The 19,926-nt window shown below is 46.9% G+C and overlaps 1 protein-coding gene across 4 annotated transcripts in view; it reads left to right on the forward strand.

The window, feature by feature from the left end:
• LOC147662040 (uncharacterized) overlaps positions 1 to 19,926 on the forward strand; it is a 253,861-nt gene that overhangs the window by 219,937 nt on the left and 13,998 nt on the right. For all 4 annotated transcript variants that reach the window (XM_086951162.1, XM_086951161.1, XM_086951163.1 and 1 more), the window contains one exon: positions 3,186 to 3,311. In XM_086951162.1, coding sequence (XP_086807288.1) covers positions 3,186 to 3,311 — 126 coding nt within the window. The remainder of the gene's footprint in view (positions 1 to 3,185; positions 3,312 to 19,926) is intronic.

Here is a 19,926-nt window from a genome sequence, read left to right on the forward strand (position 1 = left end):
CAATGCTCAAGCTGCACTATGCTTCCAAGAGCACAAACCTTAAAGTCTGCCAGGTTGCTCAAAGCATCTTTTGTCAACGAGTCCTGGCCCTCCATCATCCGAAGTGTAGCTGACAGCCTCTCTACAGATTGCTCAACCTGTGAAACTCAGTTTGCAAGCCCACAATTGTCTCCTTCACTGCTTGGATTGGCATTTCAATTGTGTTAGTATTCTGTTGTTCTGCTTTGAGCACGTTAGTTGACTTGAGTAGTTTCTGTTCCGTTCTCATCAGGTCCAGCTGCCCAGGAGATCTTCCCACCTTCTCTTACGGTTTTTACTCCAGGAACCGTTTTTCACAATATATGTCTGCTTTCCATTTCTTTTTAGGAGCAATTGCTTTCTCTGAATGTTTGGAGGATCGCAAACTGCTAAGTGGGATGGCGAAGTGTCATCCTCTGCTATATGTCATAAAGTGGAGAGCAACTCTGCAAACATAGGGGGACTGTCCTATGTCTGCACCTGGAGTGCAGGCCTCACCTTGGTTGAATCAGGAGCAGAGTCCAGCAGGCAAAAAGAGCCCTGCTGTTGCAGCCTGTGACTGCTCCTCCCCAACACATATCTCTGGCTTGTCACTGTGCTAGGTGATCATTGTGTTCCTATATTTGTTGGTAGCCCAGAATCAGCCACTCACTTCGCCAAGCTCCAGTGTTCTGGTTTTCTCTCAGGTCACAGGTGTGCCACCTTCTCCGGGCATTGACACATTGCAGAGTCTGCCAGCCATGGTGCTGATTAATATATTCCGGGCGAGTAAACAAAAGACACACAGTTAATGGACGGAATGCAGAACAAATTAAAACATTCACCAGAGCCAAGAGATCTGGGTTAAATCCATCATTCTTTTGCTCACCATGCCACCCCAGTTTAGACCTGGCCATATGCAAATCTGTCTTGACTCTGTGCCTCATGGGAACAGTCCAGCCTGAACGGTCAAGCCAGGCCCTGCCTGGACCAGAAACAAGCATCCTATGACCTGTTTCGGGGTTTCATCCCTCATCAGCCAGGATAGCTTGAATCCAGTGGCACAATGAGCCTGGGACCCACGTCTGGGCATCCTCCAGCGGCCCACTGGGAGACTCAAGAGCCCTCACTTAATGTGATGCTGCAAAACCTACCTCAACTGAAAAGGGCCTGCTTCCCACCGTAGCAATTTTCCAACATGTGCACCAGTTCTGGTAGACCACTGGACATCTCAGTTATTTGAGTGGGTGAAGAAACAGTGCATTCACTAGGGGCTTTGAGAGAGCACAGACATCTTGGCCTCCGGCGAGGCCCACCTTTGTGAGTGTTGGGGGGAGTTTATAAAATTTCATACAAAACTGCCAAATGCAGCATCTAAGTGTTTAAAGTTAAAACGTTTCAGGGAACTTACAAGGGGATTGCCATAAAAAAGTCATAAACCCGTGGGTAAGATGACCATCTTTGCTGTAATATACCTTCTCTTTTACATTTCTTCATCAGACCAATATATTCAACATGATTCAAGCTGATTATTCAAACTACATCACTTGTACTCAAGACCACAAGTATCCTGTTTAACTAACTCTGGTATTCTCCGCATGAGTGTCCTGGTTTGTAAAGATCTTGAAGTTTTTCTTTTTAACTTATGAGGTTTGCAGATATTAAACCAAATTATCAAGCCTCCAACTTAGTAGCCCTAATTGATGATTTCACATCTACTGCGTCATTGGCGCAAGCTGACATTTTCTTACTGTGACCACACAAAAGTCTGTCATGTGAAAGTATGTTCTAGATAGGCTAAAAAAAGGAATAGGAAAAGTGGTCAACCCGGACTAAATTGCTAAATGACAATAATCAACTTTGATTCGAACTTTGATTGGAACCCAATATTATTAACTTGGATTGGGTGGTAGTGCTCTTGTATAGTGTCTAAACACAACCTAAACATATAGGTGCTATACACATCTTACCCGCTGTATGCATTAACCTCTTCGCTGCTGATGACGAGCTCCGCTCGTCATCAGCTACGGCGCTCGTATGCTGATGACGAGCTGAGCTCGTCATGTAACGCGGTATTTTGAAAATTGCCGCACACAGCGGGAAAAGCCGCCGCAGCGATGCGGTTAAGAAAAGCCTGAACCGAAAAAACATTTTCAGCTTCCAGTAGAATGAATGTTGCATAGGGGAGACAATTTTGGTGATGATTTTAATAATGTGTGAGGCATATCCACAATGGCCTTTGCATCTAAATTAATCAGTGCAATTGGTCTATATGAACGGCAGACCTTTGGGTGTCATTGTTTTACTTAATGATGATTGTCCTATTCCTCATTCTATGTGCCGAAGATCCTGAGCCCATTGTCAAAATCAGAGATCACTTGTAAAACTAATGTGAAGAGTTCTATGACTAACTGAGAATATTTTGTTGGGATGGCATTTATGGTTTTTCTATATGGAACATTTTTTAAGCCTGTTCTCACCACTTCAAGCATAAATGGACGCTCCAAGGTAGAACTAAATTGCTCCACGAGCTGCCATCAATCCATAACCTTAATTGTTTTCAGCCCTTTTACATCTACCCAATTGTTTTCCTGGTACAAGCCCTATAGTAGTCTGTAAAGACCTTGACTATTTTATCTAGTTGTTTGAACTTGAGGCACTGCTTATCATAGGTACTATAATACCAGCATGTGATTTCCCTTTCCTGTGACTTTAATGCTAGCAGTTCTGTCTAGAATGCTCCTATTGGAGCCAGAGTAAGGCTGATTTGCATATGACCGGCATGGTGGACAAAATGCTTCGGACTAGAATGCATCCCTGAAGCGATTGTCGGTGGCTGAGAATAATCCACACATTCCTTCCTTAACTGTGTTGTTTGTTGCATCCACTAAAAGGTTTTACAGTTGGGGCCCAAACAGAAACCAAGCAATGGGACATTCTGTCATCCTCACTTTTTGTGTTCTTGAATAAGGCGAAGTGATTTTATTTCTACATGTGGCCCTCTATCGTGCTATACCTATTTGGATTGATAGCCATTAGAGGTTTTAGGATCTATTAGCACACATTGTCCTTAAGACACAATCCTATTGGTTTTAAAAAAAACTGTAGGTAGCCACTGCTAAATACTATATGCTTGAAAGCTGTGTGGTATGAAATGTAATTTAACTTTACTTTTTGTAAATTAACAGAACATGGCAGTATCCCAGGAGTTCTTCCTATATACATAAAAGAAGAGGAGGAAGAAGAAGAAGAAGAGGAAAGCTATTCCGATAACCAGCAGGAAAACACAATAATAGGATGCACTAGTCCAACAGGTGAGCTAATAATATCATGTTGTTATGATTCTCTGAATGTCATGAAATAAACAAAGAATCCCACTTTACAAAAAATGTAGTGGCTGAAAATAGGCCAAATGGCATCCTGAAAAAAACTGAAGACTGACGGCGCACTTTAGTCCTAAGAGATTTAACCAAATATCCGAAAAACAAGTATCTTGCATCATTGCATGCTGGATATGAATCAAAGTCTTTTCCTCACTACAGTCGATCAGCTGGTTGTCTATTGTCATATCCCAAATCTATCCCAAACATCCACAGTATGCCTATTTGATGATCAACAATACCAACACCAAGAGCTAATATTTAGCCCCAAGTCAGCATCACAAATCTTTGCAAAGTGCCTGGCACCATACCTTTGACATCAAGGGTGACCTGCTATAAAAAATGAAATTGTTACAGAAACTCTAAAACTAACAACATTTACCACCTTGCCAGTTTTGAAAGAATTAGATCATCTCACCCTCAACATCGGCAAATTGTCCCTTCTCCTCTTAACCTCCAGAGAATTGCTTGAGGGTGGAGACTGAAACCTCTTAACAACAGTGTACCTCCATTGGACAGAGGCAACTAGCTCATATCTTAAACTTGCTCAGTGTAACTGCAACAGTGCATGGTTTGAAAGTAGAAAGAAACAAATGCCTAAAGGACATCAAAAGCAGAAGCATTTATAACAGTGGATGTTTTTTCTTGGTTGAGACTTCAACTAGTAGCCTCCAGGCCCTACAGAATGAACATGAACAGAACCTAAATCCTAGCTGGCAGGGATCTCCATGTTATGAAGGAAGCTGCCACCTGCTACTGTCTTCCTAGCACTGAATGTTTGCCAAAGTATGTGTAATGTTTAAAGCAAAACACGGTGGATATGGGAAGGGAAAATGAGTGGCAGTTGTCCTTCCCTCTATAGGGTAGGGTATCACCACTAGAACGCTGCCGGTCTGTGGCAGACAAATGGCAGAGCCAGGGATTACTGTTGGCGCAGCCATTAGAAGCTGCACATTCAATAACCCAGTGGTTCATCCACTTCTAAAGGGAGTGGGGAAATGTTGGGGTTGGCAGTGGGCACCAGTTTGCGGCATTCTGCAGTGTCTGCTAAACCCCAAAGTAGCCCCTTGCTCCTCGTTCTAGCTGCACTGATAATCACCCCTGTGGATGGTGCATTCCCATCCATTTTCCTGCATGGACAAGGACATGTGGATGCTAGATATTGTACAGAATGGGACCGAAATCAGATATTTGGTTACCTCTCTTCTTATTCTTCTGAGGGATCCTCCTATGTTGGACTGGCTTGTTCAAGAGACAGAAATACTACCGAAGAAAAGTGTGACAGAGCTAAGTCAGTAACCTCAAAGAAACAAATTAGATTTTCTTGATTAAAATAAAAAAAAGAAAATTCTCAAAACAGGCATTTAATCCCAATATAGATTTCAATGAATGCAAAGTAGTCTATCTGATAGAGACATCTAGCCGCAGATTCTTTAACTTAGAATATCCTCCGGGCGTCAGACTGGATCTGGAGATTTTTCCGCAGTAACTCTGTGCTCCGGAGATGGCTTCGCATGACTCCGCACTGACGTCGTCCAGGGATATGACATCAGTGGAGCCATATAAGTCCCTCCCGGCGTGCTGACGTCCGTTTTCTTCTTTTCCACGCCTGCAGCGCAGATCCAGGAGAAGCGGTTTCTCTGACCTGTTTCTGTTTCTCAGGCTCTACTGACGCTATTTCACGTCTGGGAACAGTGTTTCGATTCCTTTGGGCTTTAAGTCGTGTGAGACCTGTATGCGGCAGATGTCGGCGACGGATCCGCATGCGATTTGTATGTGGTGCTTGGGTGAGCACCACAACTCCGTGCAGTGCGCCGCCTGATGGAAGCTGCAGCGGAAGTTCCTGGGGGAACGTATGATGAAATTGTTGTCCTCCCGGATGTCCCGTTCGGAGTCTAGCATCGCTGGTCTCCATCTCAAGCTGAGGCTCCTGTTCGGGGTGGGTCACTGAGTCGTTCCCGAGGCCATCGCTTGCCTTCCTCAGATAAGCACAAGAAGAAGTCACAGAGGCCTTTGGCCTCACGTAGTTGTGACGTTGGTGGCCGTTGCTCCCGGTCTTTACTGGACACAGCCTCTCAGCAGTCGACCCAACCTACCCCCCAATTTCCTGGGGTTGGGGCCACTAGGACCCAGATGGAAGCCTATTACCAGACTTTGCAGGCCATCTTTGGGTCGACCCCTCTCCCTGGAGCGCCTTCGGGCTCCACAGAGGAGGTAGGGACTCAAACTGGGAGCTCGCCGATGGGTTCGCCCTCGGCGCCAGTCGAGTACCCGGACTCAAGTTCCGGAGTCGCTGCGACGTTGGGAGTCTGCCCGGTGGGGCTTCCCATTCAAACATCGGGCCACAGTCCACCTACGGCGTCGGGGCACAGTCCTGTGGTGCTCCCTGCGATGACGCCGCAGCAGGTGACTTGTCCCTGAGTCGATGCCATCCCACACCGCATTCTCCATCGCGGTGGATGTCAGATCGACGCCATCCTGACAACACTGGTCAACCGAGTCTCCTTTGGCGTTCGTCAACGTCGATGCGGTGCATCTCAATGTCATTCGACTCTGGAGAAGTCAGTTCCTCCTCCCTTGCTAATGGTGGATGAGGTCCCTGGGGGGTCATCCCACCCCCGTGTTTCTTACGTGTTGTTCGGAACATGTTGATGTGCAGCAATTGCATGGCCCTCCTCGGGCTGCAGAGCCTTTGGTGGACGTGTTAATCTGCAACTGTCCCCTAATTATGGTCTGCTGTCGCCACCTAGAATGGCCACGGAGGCTAGTGCAGCGTTTGCATGAGTTGTTCGCAAACCTGCTGACATATTGCCGGTCCAGCCTCCTTCTGTCTCTCTGCCTTCCGTACCCTTGTTGGATCTGCTCCACCAGGGCAACGCGGATTTCGAACCCTTGCTGCCTTTTGGAGCGTTGTTGTCCGACATTCTTCTGGGGAGCTCGGCGAGGCCCACCTCATGGGACCTTGTGGAACGTGCTTTCGCTCATCGTCATCGCCTGGATCCAGATGACCCTGTCTGTCTGTACTTACACCCTAGGGCTCAAGGGCTTGTCTGTCGTCCAGGCAGCCTCAGCTTCTCTGCCATTGTCCTCTCCTCTGATACTTCCACCCACTAGGGAGTCTCGCTGGTTGAAGACATGTGGTAGACAAATGTTTGCATTCGCGAGCTCGGGACTTCGGTCCTTGAACACATCCTGCGTGTTTGCACAGGCTACTTTCGCCATCTGGCACTCGGTTAAGCGCCTCCTTCCCTTTCTTCCAGAAGGCCCTTGGGCTGACCTGACTCATACTCCACGATGCTCGTGTATTGGCAAACGTTTCGATTCGTTTATATATATAAGGGACCCCCTCTTGAATACTTTCAGCCAGGGAATAGAGAGGAAAACAACACTACAACAAGAAAAGAAATTCCCTCGTGGCCCAAATACTTCTTTTTAGGTCGAGGTAATATCCGGTCTGCCGAAGGCAGAACCGGAAGTACCGAGATTTAATGTTTCTCAGTGTGGACTATTTGTCCCGCCTCTGTTTTTGCCTCTCTCCCATTGGCTGGCTTCCTAAACGGAGGCCAGCCATTGGAGGAGAGAGCTGTCCCTCCGAATAGGCTCCGTCCTTTTCGGATTTGGAGGTGTGTTCGTTGTTCTTCTTTCCACTTTTAGGCCACGCCCATTCTGAGAACACCGAACACGCCCCCAATCCGAAAAATTTGGAACGTTCTGCAGCCGCCATTCTCTTTCCCCCCGCAGTGAAGGTGAGCCTCCAGCCTCTGCCTCTGCCCCCGTTTGTGCCGTTTTTAGTGCTCCTGCACCTCTGTTTGTGCCGTTGTTCTAGCTTTCCTTTATTTATTTAATTCACCGGGAGCCGGCCGTCTCTCCAGCAGTTGACTTTCCGCGAGAGGGCCTCGCTGGGGGCAGTCATGCAGCGAGCGGCCGAGGCAGGGGGCTCCTTCGCCAGTTGAGCTTGACTGGCGAGAGGAAGAACTCAGTTTAATATGGCTTCTCAAATAAATTATTGAACCAGTTCAAGACACTCCGCGTCTTCCTCACTACAATGTCATGTCTTTTCGCTAATGTGCGCGTTCAAACAGTGTTTACATTATCTGTTCCTGCGCCGGAAGAGGTCCGCCAAAAAGGTCCAACAAAACGGAAGTAAACACGCATGCCATGCTCTTTGGGCAGTAAATGGTAGTACATGCTTTCCGCTCTGAGCTGGAAGTGTACAGGCGTGCGCGATGTGGGCATGCGCTGTGCTTCGGTCTCAAGATGGAGGGTAGCCGTTGGTATTACAGCCGGGAGCAGCTACAACAGAGCCCGTCCCGCCGAGGTATTACAGCCGGGAGCTGCTAAACAGAGCCCATCCCGCCGTACAGGGCTCGACGTAGATAAAGAAGGTTGGTAAGCCCTCAGTCAGCTGGGTGCTGCGGCCAGCGAAGCGCCTCTGTGTGCATGCGTCTGGAGTTAGACGTTCCTAATACTAACTCGCTGCTGGGAAAATTGCGCCGAGGCTCGGAAGCCATCTGGGGGTGCGCGAGGCAAGGAGGGGAGAGAGAGGCGCTGGAGCTGAGTGTCGCCGGGAACTGGCCAAGTGCCCGGGCATGGCGGAGGCTCAGTCGTCAGGTAAGTGTGATTGACACGCGCTTGATGTTGTGGGGATCTGTTTGGGCGATATGTTGGGGAACATCTGATGATGAACGATGTCTGTGATTTGTTTTGTGGGTCTTCGCGTTCTTGGGGTTGTTGCTTTCAGGAGTATAGCTCTTCCCCTTGTTAAATACAAGCAGCAGATCCTCTTCCTTTGAAAGTGAACGGTGACAGCAGCGGTCGGACAGTCTGGTATTCCACATGACTGGGGTGGAATCCGCCGATAATACGACCCCAAACATAATTAAGAGGGATATTGCAATTTTAATGTAATTGTTCAAGCCCTTTCATAAAAAACGGAAGTAGTTCTATTTGCTCCAACTGTCACCACAGGCATGATATCTTCAGATGCCAGTGTTTTTAACTTTCCGGGTGAAAAGCAGCTCCTCATGGTTAGAATGGCGTGCTTCCTTCTGACGAGTGCCCGGGTAGGTAGCAGGCATGATTTCTACCTGCTACTGTTAACAGTACAGTAGTAGGCGAGTCCAGTGCGATGAGATGAACTGGGGGGGTTGAGGTGCTTCTGTGCTAGATGGGTATCTCACTGGCTCCCTCCCGCTCCGTGGCAGCCCACCTCCCTCCCTCCCCTGCTCATCAGGCCGGCCGCCATGTTACTTGTTGTGATCTGTTTTTCTGCCCTCTGTTCCCTGCTTGTGCTCGATTGCCTCTGTACCCTCGTTGTGATCTGTTTTTTCTGGCCTCTGTTCCCTGTGTGTGGCTCTGTGTGTGTGTGGGGGGGCTCGGTGTTTGTGTGTGGGGGGCTCTGTGTGTGTGTGTGGGGGGACTCTGTGTGTGTGTGTGTGAGGGGGGCTCTGTGTGTGTGGGGGGGCTCTGTGTGTGTGGGGGGCTCTGTGTGTGTGGGGCTCTGTGTGTGTGGAGGGGGCTCTGTGTGTGTGTGGGGCTCTGTGTGTGTGGAGGGGGCTCTGTGTGTGTGGGGGGCTCTGTGTGTGTGTGGGGCTCTGTGTGTGTGTGTGGGGGGGGCTCTGGGTGGGTACCTTTTTTGTAGGTGGCTCTGTGTGGGTGGCTCTGTCTATGTGGGGATGGCTCTGTGTGTGTGTGGGGGGCTCTGTGTGTGTGTGTGTGGGAGGGCTCTGTGTGTGTGGGGGGGCTCTGTGTGTGTGGGGGGGCTCTGTGTGTGTGTGGGGGGGCTGTGTGTGTGTGGGGGGCTCTGTGTGTGTGGGGGGCTCTGTGTGTGTGTGGGGCTCTGTGTGTGTGTGGGGCTCTGTGTGTGTGTGGGGCCCTGTGTGGGTAGCTTTTTTTGTAGGTGGCTCTGTGTGGGTGGCTCTGTCTATGTGGGGATGGCTCTGTGTGTGTGTGTGTGTGGGTGTCTCTGTGTGGGTGGCTCTGTGGGCGGCTCTGTATGTGTGTGGGTGGTTCTGTGTGTGGGTTTAGAGATTAAGCTATTGGCATTATAAATGACAATGCCATTTATTTATGATTTTAAAAATTAAAAAAAAAAGTCATCAACAATGCCAATAGCTCTACCTTTAATAATGCCAAGACCATTCCATTGCAAATGCTTGTTTATCACATAGTTTACATACTTTTGCAAAAAAGTCCTTCAAAACATGACAATAACACTTTCAATCATATTTGTATTAGTTTATTTGTTTTTTTCTCCATTTATATAAAAATGTATTTTATACTTTTTTTGAGTTCATTTCAATAAATAGTAAAATTTAAGTCATCATATATATATTTTCCAAATCGCATATACAAATTCAAAAACAAAGGACACCCTACAGAGCACACATTTAAACATACTCACACATATCTTCACACATGCACTAACTCATACATTCCCTCTCATTAAAAAAAAAACTCTCTTTTTTCTGTGGCTAAGGAATCACAGGTTGTCATGTGGTCTATCACGCCAGGTCGACGCGCGTTTCGGTGGGTTTGTACCACCTTCCGCAGGACCTCAACAGAAATAAAGCTTGCTTCCTTATAGTGTGAACAAGGTTATCTGAAATAAGAAACATATCATAATGTATCCATGCCATTTGTTTAAACTTTTAGAAGGACAGTCAGTTTAATTTATGACATTGAAAAATACATGTTTTTAAACGTTGTGTTGGAATACCTATGCACTGGTATCTCAATTGATATATAGACACTTAAGCTTTGTGTTTGACCCAAAACCCATGTGAATACAGGGGTCATCCAGCTTTTATTTGTATTTAATTTAACTCAATTTGATCAGCCAGAATGGCAGAGGAGTCAGAAAGAAGGAAGCGAAAAAGAAAAAGATAAAGTGGTAGAGGGAGAAAATATCAAGAGTAAGAAGAGGAAAAGGAAGAAGAAAAAAGAAAGAAAGATAAATAAGAACCAGAAAAAGAGAGAAAATAAAGAAGAGAAAGAAAGAAACAAGAAAGAGAAAGAAAGATACTTTTACTGTCTCGCATCCCTGGATATCAAGGCTATTTATTCAATCTGTTCATACCCTCCAAAAGCTATGAGGAGACGTATTTTGTAGGGGTTGAAAGATCGCTTGATATGATGATCACCCCTGGAACAATATTAAAATACTTATCAAGCCTATAATATTTGGATTATGGTTACCATTGAGAACTGGGATAATTCTCCAGTTTCCTTACCTAATTAAGGGCCTGGAGTCTATCAAGGCTGCTGATTTTATGTTGCAAGTTTCTCAATAATTCAAACCTAGTTATTGACGACGGTATCTGTAAACAAAAGACAAAAGTACGCTAATAATCAGTTATATTGTCGCAGAAAGCTCTTAACACTGGATTTTGACCAAACGGACCTTGTTTTCATCACAGAACGCGATTTTTCATAGTCCCACAATTTGTTCTCTTTTTTCTTTGTATATCTTCCCTGCTAATTCAGTTTAGGAGTGGCTTAAGTCTGAAATAAGAGATATTTTATTCTTATTAAACATTGAATTATTGTCAGTCTATTCACTATTCGTGCTTCATATGGGGTGACTAGTAGTTTTACTCTTTGTCTACAAAATCATGTACATAAAACTTGTATATAAGGCTTGTTTTATAGGAGAGAGGCCAACCATCACTTGATGATCACCCCATCTTCTTTTGAAGCGAGGCTGTTTCAGAACAAAAGAATAATACTTTGTTCCAAACTCCTGATATCTACATTTAATTAGCATATTGTGACAAAGTCCCATCTAGCTGGCTAACTAAGTGATAGTGCTGCAAAATTGGTGGTCAAAGAAAATCTAATCATACTTTATTAGCTTTTCAATCATTCTTGGTCTTTGTTACATCCTGCGATCCCACTAAGGTGGTGTTCCTAGAACCTAAAATTCAAAGTTCCTTGGCCTGATCGTGCAATCTAATTTTAGCCATATTTTAATACATCCGATTTAATTGTATCAACCCTATTCAGTTTAGTCACATTACATTTTAGTTCAAACTATTTAACCCAAAACTACGAATAGCTAAATTCGATCCTGCAGTGAAAAAAATAATAATTAAACAACGCACAGGTTTTAATAATTAGCCCCCGGGGGGGCCAATTCCCGGGGCAAAGGTTTTATATTTTATCGGGGGCCCAGAGGGGCTCCCCAGCCCCGGGACAGCCACCCCCGAGTCTACAACATAAATGGGTGGGGGGCTCAACCGCCACTCCCCCAGCAAAATAGATGGGTGGGGTGCTCAAAGGCCCCCCCCAGCCCCAGGGATCGCTACCCCTGAGGCTTTCTCAAAAATGGTTGAGGGGGCCTCAAAGGCTACCTCAGCCCTGGGGACCGCCACCCCCGGGGCTTTTTATGTTGTGGGGGGGCCTCGTGACCCTCCTCCTGGAGCCCTCGAGTGCCCTGGGGACCGCCAGCGCCCAGGACCGGTTCCTGCAGTATCCTGGGGTGTCCGCCCCCGGGACACTGCTGTTTGCTATGGCAGGGCGAGAGCCGAGGCTTCGCCCTGTCATAGCAAACTTGGTTTGGATTTTGAAAGAGAAAGCAGGGAAACCTGCTCTCTTTCAAATTGCAAACCATTTTGCTTTTCCACACGGGGAGCTGATTGTTAGCATCTCCCCGTGTGGAAAAGCAATGCCGGCTCCCAAAGGACGTGGGGAGCCAGCTGGGACTGTGGAGGCATTGGGGCTCCCCCCACGGTCCCCGCATCCAGCGCGGCCCCCTGGTGTGCACGCGTTGGGTGCACGACTTCTAACGTTTAGGGTGCACGACTCCAGCGCATTGGCTGCACGATTTCTCTCGCGTTGGGTGCGCAACTCCTATCGCGTTGGGAGCGCGACTCCAAGAAAAAGATATATATATTTTTCAGATATACATCAAGCTTATGTGTTTAGCTCTTGGGTGGCTCTAAAAAGAGCTGTTGTGGTTATGGACAGATTTTGGTACCTACAAGTAAGTACCGATGCAGAGTCTAAAGTTCATGAGGAACACTCTGTTACCCTCACCTGTAAAATGTACACCATCTCTCCTATAGATGCCATCCATATTGAAACGCAGATTGTTGTGGTAAATTGACCCCATCCTATAATCTCGGAAAAAAGCTGAAACAGATTTATTGACATGTTTCCTAGCTTTCTCAATCTGTGGACAAATTTGATTGGACCAGTTCCATTTCTGCCTTTGGCATATGTTAGAATAGACAAAGGCAGTTTGGGGGAAAAGTGACATCAATTCTCCAAAGGTGACCTTCATAAGTATTTCCAGACCTGCCTAGGTCATTGCGACCACAGTGCACAATTATGAGGTCAGGGTGTTGAGATGTAAAAAGGATTTAACCAATGGCATAAATTGGTGCCACTTTAACCCTCTCTTGCCAATCCATTTAATGTCTACATTTGGCAAAGCTAGGTCTTTGTCAATGCCTCTATTTTTTGCATACCTTTGGCTCCTGAAAATATAGCTGTGTCCCACAATCCACACTCTAAGCATCTTGAAAGGAGGTCTGGATGGGTTCAGAAGAGTCTCTGTAAATAAAATGGCAGTTTGAAAAGTAAGATTTTTCTAAAATGGTGGATAAGATTCAGTTTTGAAAAAAGCAAAGAAATGATTGGCTGTTTAAGAACATTCTAGAATACGCGGACCCTTTGGGGTAGGTAGGCTTTGGATGCGCGACTCCCCCCAAAAAAATTTTAAAAACATTTAAAAAGAAAATTATATAAATATATTAAAATACAAAAAACAATAATAAAAAATATTTCAGTTTTAAATGTATTTTTTATTTTTTGTTGCAATTTTCAGAAACATATATAATGTATAATAAATAAAATATTTATAAATAAACAGTTAAACTGTAGAAACTCAGTACAAAAAATAGGTATAACTACTATTGCACTTAAAAATAGCATTTAAAAAACCTTTGAAATTCACTGAAAAACCATAGGTTTCAGGCCCTTTATAGTTAGGAATTAGCATTTTAAAAAACCTTAGAAATTCACTGAAAAAACCATAGGTTTAGGGGTGTTATAGTTAGCTGGACATTTCACTCGTACAAAACCATTGAAATTCCTCCGTTATAGTTAGTTGTACTAACTATAACTTGCGCGCCTGCAATCCACTGCTAATGATGTCACATATTACATCATTCATGACATGGTCAGTGGCATCACTGATGACATCACTGATGACCATTTATTTCAAATGACATCACTGATGACATCATCAAGTGAATGTGGAGCATATATATATATATATGTGTGTGTGTGTGTGTATATATACACACGTATAAATACACACACAAAGCAATCCCTTGTGCAGTCCCGCACAAACGTGGAAACTGACAACTTATATAGTTGGTGCAAAAAATCCAAAGGTTAATTTCATGGGTGCTGTGATGCGTTTCGGCCACAGACAGTAGCCTTGATCACATGACTTGTGCTGACCAGGAATGAAAATTTAGAGGTAAAGGGGGGCTTCGAATGATGTATGTCAGCACTGACAGATATAGTAAAAATACTATTACACATTTCTAGTATTCATTTCTGTGACGGAACACATATCTATACAGCATTAATTGAAGCATAATTGTTATATATCTAAAACATAATTGTTATATATCTAAAACATGACACATCGTGGGATATTAAAATGCATAATACATCCTGAGATCAATTGTAATAACACAGATGTTCGTATATGTAAAGTGCATAGTGCTTACAGTACTGTCAATATTAAAATCATATAGAACAGACTAAAATAGTAAACATTTGTGTATAGCAAATTGTTAAACTATCCCAACATCTAAGTGAAGTGTGGTTATTCATGCAAAAATAATTCCGGAAGCTTATTTCTAGCATATATTTCATAAAGAGCATAGTGCAATTTTTTTTTTAAACACATTTTATTGACAGATTGCACATATGGTGCAGTGCTCCGCACTCCGGAGGTAACTACAGGTCAAATATACAACATCAGATGATTGGCAATCTACTCCTCATTTTGAGTTATTGGGAAGCATCAAACCTAACAATTCTATACCCCCCTACCCCTTAACCCTCCCTTTCCCCAACTCCCCCCTCCCGGGTCCCACCCATCCCAGTCGCACAATATCGTGAACTGACAGCATGCACACACCTTCCATCTTGGCCCCTTCATGCCACCTCCGGATAATCCTCCCGTTCCACCGGAGGCTCCAACCACAGGCCCGAAAGTCCGCCCAGCTTTTCCATATCCTGTAATGCTTTCGCGGGCATCCTCGGGCAACAAAGATTGGCTGCTCCAGCCCCATACAGAAGTCTAGCCCTCTCTTCCATGCCAGCACTGAGGTGGCCCGGGGATCCTTCCATGCTGTGGCCACTCTCTTTTGGCTAACGTTAGACCCAGTAACAATAAGTGTCTCTTATACGTGTTACCCCCCAACCCCTCCATCACATGTAGTAGACCCAACTTCGGTGTACGAGGGAGTTCCCACCCCAGGACCTCAGACATACAATCCCTCACCCCTTTCCAGAACCTAGCCAAAGAGCTACAACTCCATACTGTGTGGATCAGTGTCCCCACTTCTTGGCCACATCGGAGACAGTCTGGGGATGCAATCAGGCCCGCCCGCCACAATCTCTCCCTGGTAAAGTATACACTATGCATGTATTTGAATTGGATGAGCCGCAGGCGCATCGCTATGGCCGCACCTCTGGGGGCCGCCAGCGCCTCCCTCCAATCTTCTTCCTCCAATGCCCCTACATCCTTTTCTCATGACTCCTGTAATTTCTGCAGTGTCGAAGAGCAGTGTGTAACTAAAGTCTGGTATATGCGAGATATTTTTTTGTCCCCCAGGTCTCCCATGAATACCTTTGCCTCCAGTGGGCTAAATTCCAGGAGAGAGTCCAGACCCTCCAGGCTCGGTGTAAGGGCATGACGGAACTGTAGATATTTAAAAAATTCAGACTGAGGCATGCCATATTCCTCGCTCAGATCCTGGAAAGATTTAAGTGTCGCTCCCGACATCACATTTCCTAGCGTCAAGATTCCAATGTTGTCCCCGGAAACCCTGGAGAGACGCCAGTCCAGGTAAACGTCCATTATACCACAGGGGGGTCTCCTCAGTCAATGTGCCCCACCATCCCATGCGGCGCAGGGCCTGCCTCCAAATTTAAAATACTACCTGGGTGGCCGGTGGCAACCTCTTCCGCAATTGCGCAGAATATCTAATTTTATGTAACGTGTTGGACCCCATAAGGTGTATGCTGGGTCCCCCCTATCCCCATACCACCATTCATTTAGGACTAGGAGATGGGAGGCTTGGTAATAAGAAAGGATATCAGACGTCGCCAAGCCACCACAGTATGTTGACACAAAAAAAGTGCGCAGCGCTACCCGCACCGTGCCTCCCGCCCAAAGAAATTGCCCCAGCACAGAATCTACCTGTCAGAACCAGTGGGGTGAGATAGGATAAGGATGGTTCTGTAGTTGGTATAACAGCCGAGGGAGGTCCACCATTTTAAAGATGGCCGACCAACCATAAATAGTGAGGGGCATCCAGGACCAGGTCTTCATCTCTGTCCGGACCCAATCCCAAACTGGCGCCAGGTTTCGCTCCCAGGAGACCGTAGGAACCTCAGATAAAAACACTCCCAAATACTTAATGCCCCCAACTGCTACCTGTAGTGTGGATACCCAGTCCCCCACCCCGGAACGCTCCCCCAACACCCAAAGGGTCGATTTGCGAGGGTTCATGACCAACCCAGAGGTTTCGCCAAATATCTGCATTATCTGCAGCAGGTGCGGCCCGACCTGTTAAGATTCGTGAGAAAAAACAGACATCATCTGCGTATAGCGCAATTCTATCCGACGGTCCGTGGTCGCATTCGAATCCTCGCAACTGCACAACAATGTGCACCCATGCCGCCAGCGGCTCCATAGCAAGGACGAACAAGTACGGAGAGAGGGGGCAACCCTGCCTAGTGCCCCGCCCGATGGAGAATTTGGAGGATATGGCCCCTGCCACCCGAACCGAGGCCGTCAAATCTGTATACAAGAGTCGCAGATATGATAGGAAGCGGGCCCTAAGTTAAGCCGAGGCAGGAGTGCAAACTGGTAAACCCAGCTCAGTGAGTCAAAGGCCCCGTCCATGTCTGCTAAAGGAGCATAGTGCAATTTGATGTTCAACATGCGCACCCATGCCGCCAGCGGCTCCATAGCAAGGACGAACAAGTACGGAGAGAGGGGGCAACCCTGCCTAGTGCCCCGCCCGATGGAGAATTTGGAGGATATGGCCCCTGCCACCCGAACCGAGGCCGTCAAGTCTGTATACAAGAGTCGCAGATATGATAGGAAGCGGGCCCTAAGTTAAGCCGAGGCAGGAGTGCAAACTGGTAAACCCAGCTCAGTGAGTCGAAGGCCCCGTCCATGTCTGCTAAAGGAGCATAGTGCAATTTGATGTTCAACATCACATTAAAAAAATATAAAAGCCTGAATGCTTATTGCTGTTAAAATATATATATATATATATATATATATATATATATATATATATATATATATATATATATATATTGTGTGAAGGAAAATCCTCTAACTTCCACACCAACGGCGCGGCGAAAGAAGGAGACAGACCCCACGGCTTCAGGCAAGATGTTGCTTTTATTTAAGTTTAAAGCATTTTATTAAGACAAAAGAACACGGGGAGAGGGAACAGGAGGTTAGGGTTACATACAGTACAGTAGGAGAAAAATCGTAGTATCAGGAGCGTGCCTGTGGAACAGTCCGTTAGGCCAGAGGAAAAGCAATAGCAGATGGAAAAAAATAAAGTGCAATTTATATCTCCACTCTGCGCATATCCAGCACCCCAAATCTGATCAAAGAAGGCAATGAAATTGACACAAAAAAGCACAGCCCCTCCCCCTCTAGAACCCCCGCCTCAAAGAAAAAACCAACTCCCCAACTCCCCCCAACCCCTCCGTCCAATGTCCCATTACCAGTACTACCCGCCCCAGAGCCACAACCCCCTCACTAAGAACCCGCCCCCCACTCATTCTAGTCTGCCGGAGTTGCCGGCGGCGTCAGCCTCAGAAGCCTGAGGTATCTCGGGCAGGTGAGCTCCCTGAATTCGGTGGTTAACAGCGCAAGGAAGGGTTGCCACAGCTCATCAAATTGATCTTTCTCCCCCGCCACCGTGAGCGACAGTTTCTCCATTCCCAACACGTGCCAGAGTCTATGTAGCCAACCTGTAATGGAGGGGACAGTGGTAGTGCGCCAATGGATGAGGATATTCTGGACAGCAGACCCCAGTGCGATCGCGATCTGCCTACCCCTGCGGGACTTCAGCAGGTACATCAGGCCATTAGGGAGGCCCAGCAGTACATACGCCGGGAAGCGCGGGAGCTCAATCTCAAAGTGCTTATCCACCTCATCCAGAACCTCCTTCCAATAGGCGGTCAGCAAGGGACACTCCCAAAGAATATGTGAGAGGGTCCCCACCAGCCCGCACCCTCTCCAGCACCCCTTATCAATGTGCCTATTCATCTCATATAGTCTCTCTGGGGTGTAGTACCAGTATGTGGACACCTTGGTAAATGTCTCCGTAAGGCCGGTATGGTACGCAGAGTGTCGTGCCCGATGTGCGATCTGGTCCCATTCCTTGTGGCTAAGTGTCCTGCCCAGTTCCCTGTGCCATCGTTCCCTCCCCGGGTTATAATAGTGGAACGGTGGGGGCTGTAGATGTTTATAAAGGTCAGTAATCAATTTAGCATCAGAGGTGCGGGTCACCAGCCACCGCTCATACGGTGTAATTTGACGATCAGCGGTGTCTCGCACCTGGGGCTGGAGGGCCCAATGTCGGACCTGCATGTAACGTAGTCTATCCAACTCCGTCAGGCCGAACTCCTGCTGAAGCTGCTGAAAGGGGACCACGCCTTCCGGCCCATAGACCTGAAAGAGCGCCCGGCAGCCCGCAGTCCTCCAATGGGAGAAAGCGCCTGGCTCCATCCCCGGGGAGAAATCAGGATTATCCACTATAGGTGTAAATGGTGAAGGGAAAGTGGTAAGGTCTTGGGCCTCGCAGACTGCATCCCACACCCTCAAGGGGACCCGTGTAACGAAAGAAGCGTAAAGGTTGGGAGGGCGGTGAGCGCGGCGCAAGAATGGAACCTCCTGTAGGGTGCAGCCCGCCACCGCTTGATCCTGAAAAAGCCAATGTTTATCGGACTCCCACCTGCTCCACTCCACAGGGTAACGTAGCTGCGCCGCCTGAAAGTACTTACGGAGGTCCGGAATACCAAGGCCCCCCGCCTCCGGGGCAAGCGTGGAGAGAACCCTCTTCATCCGCGGCTTGCGGCCTTGCCAGACAAAGCGGGAGATGTCGGCCTGCGTTTGTCTAATCCAGCCCACTGGAGGCTGGAGAGGTAGGGCTCGAAAAAGATATAGTATCTGGGGCAAGACCGTCATCTTAACCGCCGCGATCCTTCCCAGCCAGGACAGTAGGCCCTTACTCCAGCGGCCGAGCTCCTCCCTGATCTTTTGACTGAGAGAAGTGTAGTTAGCCGTCACCATCGCTGGCAGCGTGGGTGCCAGTAGGATCCCTAGGTATGGTACAAGGGACGATGACCACTGCATAGGGAAGAGTCGCTGGAGGTCCTCCTAGTGTCCGCAGCCAGAGACACATCTAAAGCCACCGATTTGCTCATGTTCATTTTAAAGCCTGTGGTAAATAAAATTACCTGATCTATTTTTCCGTATAATTATTATTACAAGACAGCTCATAAAAATGAGAGGCAGAGTCCGTGGTATCTGAGTTTTACGGGGTTTATTAGAAAAACCTCAAGGTTGGAGATCATGTTCCGTCACCACTAGGGTTCGGGAAGGGATAGTCAACGTTTTATTAACATTACACATTATATATAGTAAAGTAACATAATTGAATCCAATACAGTAGGCGTAACAGGTGAAAAAGAGCGAGATAAGAGCACATGTGCGTAATAGGAGGCGTGAAAATAGGCGTACACGAAGGCGTGCACTGTACATGTCAGAGGAACGTCACAGGAATCGTCACATGTGGGTGGGTGCATAGAGAAAGTTGCAGAATCAGCAGTAAGTGCGAATGCGCGCGCAGCTAGCATGACGTGACATAGATGTGGTAACTGGGGAGAACTTTAACACTAGTAGAGGAGACAGAAGTCTGGGATGTCAGAACGACCTGGACCTATAACATATCTGGTATCTTATGTTTGGAGGATGTATTATCTGGAGTAAAAGGTCTCTCGGGCAGAGGCTATTCTATACTGAATGCTAGTGCGTGCATATGTGTCTACGTCTCTACGTGCAGGGCCATGAGCCTACTATGGCAACGGGAACTGTAAATTACTTGCATGGAGGCAGGAAGGCTTGCTCTTTGCTCTGCAGCCGGGGAGATGTTTACCTAAATCACTAGACAGGAATGTATTTTCGAGGAGGCTGAACAGATAACTTGAAGGCAAAATACGGTTTTGGCAGGCAGGCCAGGTTGAGCCAGGCACCGCTTCGCTTGGC

Source organism: Lissotriton vulgaris, unplaced genomic scaffold (assembly GCF_964263255.1).
Source record: "Lissotriton vulgaris unplaced genomic scaffold, aLisVul1.2 SCAFFOLD_241, whole genome shotgun sequence".
In the NCBI taxonomy this organism is placed as follows: Eukaryota; Metazoa; Chordata; class Amphibia; order Caudata; family Salamandridae; genus Lissotriton; species Lissotriton vulgaris.